Source organism: Pectinophora gossypiella, chromosome 19, assembly GCF_024362695.1.
Source record: "Pectinophora gossypiella chromosome 19, ilPecGoss1.1, whole genome shotgun sequence".
Taxonomy (NCBI): Eukaryota; Metazoa; Arthropoda; class Insecta; order Lepidoptera; family Gelechiidae; genus Pectinophora; species Pectinophora gossypiella.
The window spans coordinates 10,985,551-10,995,607 of record NC_065422.1 but is presented as its reverse complement, the minus strand read 5'-3'; the positions used below and the strand labels follow the sequence as shown (position 1 = coordinate 10,995,607).

Here is a 10,057-nt window from a genome sequence, read left to right as displayed (position 1 = left end):
TTTTTAGAAATACTTTCAGGGTCCATGACAATCTCATGTGTTTATTATTCTTCGGCGAAGTTTTAACAACTGTAACAATTTTGGTCGAATTCTCACTTTGACTTCCGATAACTTTTTTTTTTATACTTGATTTGACTTTGATTTATTTTTGATTGAGCGGTCACAGCCTTAGGCATAGTTGTGAAGTAAAATAAATTAATTATTAAGTAAGGGATAGCGACAAAATTATTATTTCTGAAGTAAGGTAGAAAATCTAGAAAAAGGTACAAAATGGGTCATATCTCCTAAACCGTAAATAATTGCTGAACATACATGGGGGTGTTTCTGGTAGCTAATGAGCCCCTCTATCTAATTTTTCATTTTGAACCTGATCTTCTGGGCCACCCTAAAAAAATGTTTAATACTATATATTATTATGTGATATGAAACAGACGTATAAGGCCGATGATTGATGATTTTGTGATATGTATAGAAATAGGAGATAATTATGTAGATGGGGAATAGGAATATTGCATTATAAGTTCTTCATTTATAACCTCAAAGTTTCTTCCTACAGAATTAAGGTTATTTAATCTAACAAGGCCGAGATTTCCAGACACAATAGTTCAACAAGGGATTTGGATTTTAAAAGGACATTCAGTCTTAAGACGCTTTTGTTTTCATTTTTGAAAACGCAATCACTTAAAATACAGATTAAGGAAATGGTACTCACAGGAATTTATCCGTATTCGTTGCCTATTGATCCCACATGGGGTACTCTGGGAACCCGCTGATGCACTTTTTAGTCGGTTTTGACAATATTATTCTGTTCGTCAGACGTTTAGAACGTTTTTAAAGTCCTTGCATAGATACGCGCGCGGTGGCGATGCGTCGACTAAACTTTTTTTATGGTTGTGGGTAGAAGGAGGTTTTGGCGGGAACTATAGGTGTTTTTGGCCGGAAATCTTTTTCATACATGCATAAACTCACGCGTATTACTCACCAGGGTAAGCAGAGACTGTGTCAAAAAAAACCCATATAGACCGAATCTTTTTATTGTCCGACTGTGGCGAAGCAAAAAGTAGGATTATGTGTTTGACTATGTATGTTTGTAAGGGTATGTGTACGCTTGCTCCTACCTTCAAAACCACACACACAACGGAAATTGAATTGCATTTGTTTCGATCCTGACACACTTCTCTTGCTACCTCCACATTCATCAATCGCTTCGTACACCCACGCCGGTTCAGAGTAGATCGTACAAAACCGTTTCTAAGGACGTCTCCAATTTGGTCAATGTAAGTCCTTCTAGGTCTTTCGCTTTCGCTTTATATACCGCTTTTGCAATTCTATTATCCTTCATCCACTCTACAAATCAAATCTAAATAAATATTTTCCAGCATCCTAATATTTATAATAAATCATTCAATTGATTTTTCACCTTAAAAATCAACCTACATTATAATGTTTTGTAAATAGAACAAAAGAAATTAAAATTGAAATATTGTTCAAAAAAAGAAAAAGAAAGTAAAGAAAGAAATATTGCCATTATCATTGTAAAAATACATTCACTTTTAATATTTATTTTATTATCTACTTATGTTTATGGTGTGAACAAACATCATAATCTGTCAGCGATGAAAAGGATAAATTGAACGCCATATTGTGCAGCGTTCAAGACTCCCTGTGGAGCTGTGTTTACGGGTCATTTGGGTCTTGACAGGAAGCCAGTAGGTAAGTTCTGAAGTAAATACAGATCATCTGTTTCATTCTTCTAGTTGTGAGTAATCGTGAATTAGTGTTATGCAGGTCTTTCATAACAGCTAGCATTATGCAGATAACGTTATAATTTTATACTTACCTTATAATTAGGTAGAGGTGCCTATTTGGGCGCACACAAACTTCACAAATTATTGCCGTCCTTCACTTAGTATACGTGTAAGAAAGAGATGCAGCTAGTTTTGATCCTGTCAAAATAAGTTAAAATTAAGTTGGTTTTTGCCCGAATTGACACCAATATTTCCCATGTATAATCATTAGTCATGAGTCATAAAGACCTCCGTGGTCCGTAGGTCGCGGGTTCGAATCTCGGTGGGGACATATCACAAAATTCACTTTGTGATCCCCAGTTTGGTTAGGTCATTATAGTCTGATCACCCGACTGTCCGTAAGCAAGATGATCCATGCTTCGGAAGGCACGTCAAGCCGTTGGTCCCGATTACTACTCTGCGTAAGTACGTAGTTGTTTGCTCAATAATAACCCTGACACCGGGGTTAATGAAGGTTATCCACCCCACAACCCATACGATAGAAAAATATGTCTGGTACCATGTTTATGGTACTGAAACGGAAATATCATTCCGTCTCTTTCTGTTTTATCTTTATCTCTTACTTATAGGCTTCAGGTTGTTGCATTTAAATTGCCTAATAGAATTACGGCATTGTACACCCTAGAATTCTTTGCGAACAGTATCAGAACCAGTTTTTCTTGATTCCTTTTTTAAGTCGATATGAGTGTGCATGATTGTCTTGCTCGTGAGAGCCGTCAGCGCTCCCCATTTGTCCGGCCAAGTAGTTAATGCCTTTTCCGGAAAATCTACGATATGTCACGTCACGAGAAAACAAACAGAAGCGTGCTAAAGTTTATTATTTTGACTTTTGTCCATACCATGTTATGATACTTACTTATTAATTTTTGACAAGACGAATGACTACGTTATCTTTTAGCATTTTGCCATAATTCATCATCATCATCATCATCAGCCGTACGACGCCCACTGCTGGGTATAGGCCTCCCCCAAGGATCTCCACGACGATCGGTCCTGCGCTGCCCGCATCCAGCGGCTTCCCGCGACCTTCACCAGATCGTCGGTCCACCTTGTAGCGGGCCTACCCACTGAGCGTTGTCCGACACGCGGCCGCCACTCCAGAACCCTTCCGCCCCAGCGGCAATCGGTTCTCCTCGCCATGTGTCCTGCCCACTGCCACTTCAGCTTTGCAATTCTCCGAGCTATGTCGGTGACCTTAGTTCTCCTGCGGATCTCCTCATTTCTGATTCGATCAAGCAGGGAAATGCCAAGCATAGCTCTCTCCATTGCCCGCTGAGCGACACCGAGCCTCCTCACGAGACCCATAGTAAGCGGCCACGTCTCACTGCCGTAGGTCATCACTGGCAACACGCACTGGTCAAAGACTTTCGTCTTGAGACACTGAGGTATTTGCCATAATTCCAAATATTCCAATTAGTAAAAGGTCAGATCCTGAACTACAAAATTTTAATGGTCTTGTAAGTACTGCTGGGTTAAGTTAGTCTTCATCATCATTAATCAGCCCGCATCATCCCTCTGCTGGGTATAAGCCTCCTCCATCATCCGGTCCTGCGCTAGCCTTCTCCACAACGTTCCCGTCGTCGCAACGATGTCATCCGTCCACTGGGATCCTGGTCTACTCAAGCTGGTAAACAATATGATGAAGTTTTCCCCAAAAACCTATAGATGGCGCTGTCTAATATTGCCTTCGTTTAACCTTCTAATTTCACGGATAACAGATACAATGCATATTTTATCTTGACTCTTGTTATTACACCCAGGCACAGCACATGTTCCAACATAATTCTATACATATCTGGGGGGTTAAAACGGCCACATCGAAGAAAGACGTGAAAGCAATATTCCTATTTGAAATTTGTTTGCATTGCGCACTTACTTTTATATGCGCAAATGTCAAATTGCAATATTGCTTTCTTAGATGAATTGCTTCGATGTGGCCATTTTAACCCCCCTGATTCAAATATCAAGGAACAATAAAATTATTTTTATATGTGCCTCTGCCATTATATTATAAAAAACCTCCGACGACCTCCGACCCCCGTGGTCCAGTGGTTGAGCTTTGGGCTCACGATCTGGAGGTCCTGCGTTCTATTCCCGGTGGGGACATATCACAAAAATTACCTTGTGGTCCCTAGTTTGGTTAGGACATTACAGGCTGATCACCTGATTGTCCGAAAGTAAGATGATCCGTGCTTTGGAAGGCACGTTAAGCCGTTGGTGACACCAGGGTTGATAAGGTTGGTACTCAACCTCACAACCCACACTATAGAAGAGAAGATTACATTATATTTTCTAATAATTATAAACCCGAGTAATAAGAACGTAGGTAATCACATTAAATCTGTACAGTCATGAGTGACAATATCATGTACCCACTTTAGAACCCTGTCGCACTATATCATATTTGACATTTAATGAGACTTACGGTTTAATTTGTCAAAAAAGTTAATGTAATATGGTTATGGTTGTGGTGTGGTTATGGTTTGGTATATATATTAATACTCGTGACCGTACAGCACCATCTATATATTTATTTGGAATGAATCTTGGATAGTCCCTTATTGTATTTGAGGGATTGAACTCTCTAACATTTATGAAAGCAGGATGTTAGTCAAGCATTTGCATAAGGGACCCCTGCGTGTTAACCTGAAATGGGTCTTTAATTTCAGCAGCCGTGAGGTCTCCCGAATCTACGTCAGAATCGAATAGTTAAAATTCCAAGTTTTGAATCCCTAAGCTGTATTCATGTTTTCGTTTTCATACCTTATCTTATCCGGCCTATATACAGGGTGTTAGTGACATCGTAACGTATACTGAGGGGAATGATTCAGACCATGCTTGTGAGTTAATATCAAGTAGAATTTTCCGTCGCAAATTTTTTTTTTTTTTTATTATTTTTTAATTATTTTCAGTTCCATACTTTTGCGACGGAAAATTCCACTTCATATCAAACATAGTCTGAATCAAAAAGTTTTGTTACGTTGTCACTAACACCCTGTACTGTTTGAGGTTTACGCGGTTATTATCATAATTAAAACACATAATACCGGGTTCTTACCGCGTTATTATCGGGGATGGTTCCAATTCAAATAGTTCCGAACATTCCGACATCAAGCGGCATAGAAAGAGGGTAGACAGATATGTTAGAGAATTATGGATCTACCTACTCCATTCCAATTTCATCAGTCGTCCTATGATCATGGCTCTTGCAACAGTGTTGAAATATCGGGAGTCTCATATCCCTGATAATAAAGCGATAAGAATCCGGTAATATGTGTTTTATCATCCATCCTATTCGATACCATAAACATAAACAGCCTATATACATCCCACTGCTGCGCAAAGGCCTTTGCTCAATCAATCTGAGAGAGTATGGAGCATACTCTTCACTCTTTTCCAGGTTACCGTGCAGAGCCTACTGGACACTGGCCCCGATTCCTGCAGACACCGTCTAATTTTATTTTAAGTTATATCCGTCATTTTCATATCCGTCGAAAAGGTAAGGGACGGATGATTCACAGCTCTTAATTTTAGGAAGAATGAGTAAATGAATGAATAACCCGGCCGAATCAAAAGGTACGTCGCTGGTATGCAATCGGTTTGACGTGCTGTCTACTTAACTGTGTCGGGTTATTGACAGACGTAAAATTTTTAGACGGTTGGTTTAGATTTCTGCTTAAAATTGACGTGTGTTCCATAAATTTTATGCTTGTCGATTACCCGTCCCTTTCCTTTTCGGCGGATAAGAAAATGACAGATATAACTTAAAATAAAATTAGATGGTATTTACAGGAATTAACACCACTGTATAAATCATCTAGAAAATATGTATGAGGCCTGTTGTTTGTGTTTTATTTTACGTATATTAATTTCTGTAAGTAATGAGGTAGATAATGAAACGACGCACATTTCGTCCATAAACATTTATTAATATAATTTATCATTTCCATATTCCAATATTATTAGTACAATTACTATATTCCACGATCAGGAACGTACAATAAAAGAAGCTACGTACAGAGAATCTACTAGGCTGCAATACCATATACCCCCTGTCCGAGAGTAGCATAAAGTACATTAAAGATTCGTTTATTAATCATAATGATTTATATGTATTTAAAAATCTAAGTTGCCAATCGCAAATACATGGCATAGTATTCATATATAAAGGCTTATTATAGCGTCTTTCACCAAGTTTTCCGTTACCGTTAGTCTCTTAATGACTAGACTAGAACATTTACTTTTAAAGTACATTTATATTTTTTTTCTATTTTGTAATTTCTACTTCCTATTGACATAAGTTTACCACCAATTTAGCAGCTACTCTTTATTCCTCTACTGTTAGCTTACTTAACTCTACATACATACATTGCAATAGAAAGTGAACTACCTTAGAGCGACACGTCTCGTGGTGAAAACTAAAATATTTTGAACTGAAGAGACCAGAGACGCATCGCCAGAGGCAGCTGTCAGGGTCTGATTGCCCGAGCATGGCGTCGAGCGTACTGATTGGGCAATAAGGCTGGGTGATTGCCCAACCACGTAAGCGGACACTCGGCTCAATCAGATAAACAAGGACAAACAACATAACATGAGAGAAATCAACATTTCCAAATACAGACTCTAAATTTTGTATACAATGTCCAAAAATATTTCCAAACTAAAATCTAGGTCCCTGTTTTCGATTAGAATCTCTCTAATTTAGAGCGGAATGAAGTAAGAAGCGGAATGTGAAGTGTGAAAAAACGCAACGGGTCCGTTTTAAACGCAATGGTTGTCGCGTCCGATGGAGCGGCGGTCAAGTCGGCTGGCGGGAGTTGGTCGCCGCTTCAAGGGAGCCGTGTGGCGGGGGCGGGCTCACCCCCACTTCTGGAAGAGGCCCATCCGCTGGCAGCGGCAGTTGGAGCCCCAGAGGTTGCAGCGGCAGGACGAGGAGTGGCAGCAGTCGCCGGGTCGATGGTCGCAGTTGCCGCCTCGCCGGATGCAGGCGCGCCTGAAAACGTAGATCAGCGACGATCGTCTGAAACCACATCACCGAATACTAGCCTAAGTTGTGTGCTCGGGTTTGAGATTTGTGCGGTGGGTTCATGCGGGGCTGTTTTCCATTAAGGTCTCCATCATCATCAATTTAAGAGCCACGCTCTTGTCGGTGCAGCTATTTCCATGCTACTTTTTTAGGGACAAATAGGGCAGTGGTTTAAGGTTATAAACAAAAAAAAACTAAAAGTTTCTCATTTCGAGCATTATTAAATGAATCTTAAGTCTTTATACCAACGTCTAAATATTACATTAATTAATTACATACTAAAAAAAAAAAAAAAATTAAAATACAATAAAATAGCAGTAGTAATAGTAGTTAGCGACCTTCCCTACAGAGCGACACAATTCCCGCGATATCGAAATTAACTATTTGAATATAGCAAGATAATGGTGTCGATTCAACCTCCGTGATCTACGTAGTAGTTAGAGCATTGGGCTCACGATCTAGAGGTGCGAGTTCGATTCCCGTTGGGGACATTCTCGAAATTACTTTGTAACTGTCCTTTGTTTGGTAAGGATATTGCAGGCTGAATCACATTGTGCGAAAAAGTAAGATGATTTCGTGTTTTAGCACGCTAAGCACGTTAAGCTGTTGGTCCCGGGCTCCTAGCCCAAACGCCTCCATCAACCCGCAGTGAAGCAGTGTGGTGGAGCATGCTCCATACTCATTTGGTTGATCGAGAGGAGGCCTGTGCCCAGCAGTGGGATGGTGCCGATTCAAGCAGACACCTCTTTGTATGAAATATTAAGTTACTTCTACTGGAAATCTTCTACTAATATTGCAGATGATTTCGATATAGAATTCCACTCTGTGAAGAAGGTCGCTTATGTTTAATTTCTATGGAAATACATAAGCGTGACGTCATATTTACTTATCAACCAATAACCAATAGAAAGATGATCAGTGCTTCGGAAGGCACGTTAAGCCGTTGGTCCCGGTTAATACTTACTGATGTATGTAAGTAGTCGTTACATGAGCCATGTCAGGGGCCTTTGGCGGCTCAATAGTAACCCTGACCCTAGGGTTGATAAGGTTGGTATTCCACCTCACAACCCACACGATAGAAGAGAACCAGTAAAGAAAGAGATAATTATAGTTTTAGTTTGAACACTCACTTTCCAACATCCTGTAACATCTGCAGGTCGGCTGGATCCTCTCCGTAATCTGGCAAATTGACTTCAACGTCTTCGTCTCCTGTTGACAAAATTCGAAGATAAGTAAATTAGGTATAACGAACCTTCCTAAGGAGTGGAAGACCGCGGTGCAATGAGATACATCGAGCTCAAATTCAAATATATACTTTCATCATCATCTCTCTAACATTATCCCATTTTTCACAGGGTCCGCTTACCTAACCTGAAGATTTGACAGGTCCGGTTTTTACAGAAATGACTGCCTGTCTGATCTTCCAACCCGCGAAGGGAAAACCAGCCCGATACAGGTTAGGTCACATAGCTCCGAATGCATATCTCGGAAATGTGGGTTTTCTCACGATGTTTTCAAATATACAGGATGTTAGTGACATTGTAACGAATACTGAGGGGGATGATTCAGTCCATTATTCTTAGTTAGTTTTTTTAAATTACTTTCAATTCTATACTTTAGCGATGGAAAATTCCAATTGATATTACTTAATTCAGAATAATGAGCTGAATCATCTCTCTCAGTATTCGTCACGGTGCCACTTACACCCCGTACATGTACATACAGGTAGCCATACAAGTAGGACACCGTAACAAATACCGAGGGGGATGATTCAGACTCAGGGATGATTCACTGTATCAAGTGAATTTTCCTGATTATGAAAATTCTGAAATTTCATTCGTCTTTTTATATATAGGTAATGATAATGATGATTGGCGCTACATCATATAATATTAAATATCGCCTTTACTCTAAGGTTGCTTGGAATAGATTGCTACTTAGCAATAAGGCCGCCTAATGTACTCTTTATATTTCTCTTTTGTATTGTATTTCTGTATTTCCCGTGTGTGCAATAAATTAGTTGTTATGTTATGTTTGTTATTGTCTCATACTTACCAGGGTCGATGTAGGATGCGTGCGCGCACTCGGCGGCGATCAGGACAGCCGCGAGCGCCAGCAGGAGGGCGCCGGCGCGCGGCATGCTTTCCACCCACGAACCGCTGCTTGCCTGTAAACAACACTTCACATTCAACATATCACAACATAACATAATAATAAGCTCACGACTATATCCCAAGTGGGGTAGTCACAGGTACATCCATGACAAGATGAACTAAGTACCCACGGCTCACCGAGCTTTCTGTTAGACCAACGTGTTAGGTGGTGAGCCGTATTGGCGTCAATATTCACCACGGAAAATGAAGAACTTAACACCTCACGCTGATGACGTAACTATACCTGTGATCCCCCGTAGCACGCTGATCGTATATCTAGCGACGTGAATAAAGAGCCAACCCTTTTAGCTAGTCGATAAATAAAACAATTCTATTGGCTCAAGAGGTCGCGATATGCAAGCAGTATGCTACAGGGGCTAATGGTCAAATTGAGTACTAAATAAAGTAGCGGCGCGCTATGATAGCCGTTTTGACAAATTAATTTATTTAGACCTAGTATTCCAAGTAATACTGATTAAAAAATTGATTGATTATTATTTTTTATAATGTTAAATATGTATTTTACGTTAAGGTATATATTTATGTGGGTCTTTGTTATCTGAATAGATAAATATTTGAATAAAAAGTTCCGACAAATTTTATGACTGTCTGTACAGTCATGAGCAATATAATGTACCCACTTTAGGACTCTGTCGCACTAACATATTTGACATTTAGTGAGACTTACAGTTCAATTTGTCAAAAAAGTTAATGTGACATGGTACCAAAGTGTATACGTATTAATGCTCGTGACTGTACGTCACTATTGACAATAAAGTACAGCTATTTGATGCTCTAACGTAGTTATTAATTAATACTTAACTTGATGAGAGGGACAAACGCTAAAACGGCCATCATATCAGCTAGTTTAACCGCAATTTTACTAAGAAGAAATAATATAATTGGATTCCGAGACTTTTACCACCAGCAAAGTAGTGTTATGTTATTCCTTTGAGCACGATGTGTCGTGATTTCTTATTTCCGAAAAGACGTGCCGGCGAAGATATTATCTGAATTGAATAAATCGAATAACATACTGCCTGAGAACCTGCAGATAGTATGGAGTAAGG

At 39.6% G+C, this 10,057-nt stretch overlaps 1 protein-coding gene across 2 annotated transcripts in view; it reads right to left on the bottom strand.

Annotated features, from left to right (window-relative positions):
- Positions 1 to 5,716: 5,716 nt before the first annotated feature.
- The window catches only part of LOC126375741 (U8-agatoxin-Ao1a-like), a 93,170-nt gene continuing 88,829 nt past the window's right edge, over positions 5,717 to 10,057 (bottom strand). For both annotated transcript variants that reach the window (XM_050022845.1, XM_050022846.1), the window contains exons 2-4: positions 8,890 to 9,001; positions 7,965 to 8,043; positions 5,717 to 6,828 (exon numbers count right to left, since the gene is read on the bottom strand). In XM_050022845.1, coding sequence (XP_049878802.1) covers positions 6,666 to 6,828; positions 7,965 to 8,043; positions 8,890 to 8,974 — 327 coding nt within the window. In that variant the 5' untranslated portion in view covers positions 8,975 to 9,001 and the 3' untranslated portion in view covers positions 5,717 to 6,665. The remainder of the gene's footprint in view (positions 6,829 to 7,964; positions 8,044 to 8,889; positions 9,002 to 10,057) is intronic.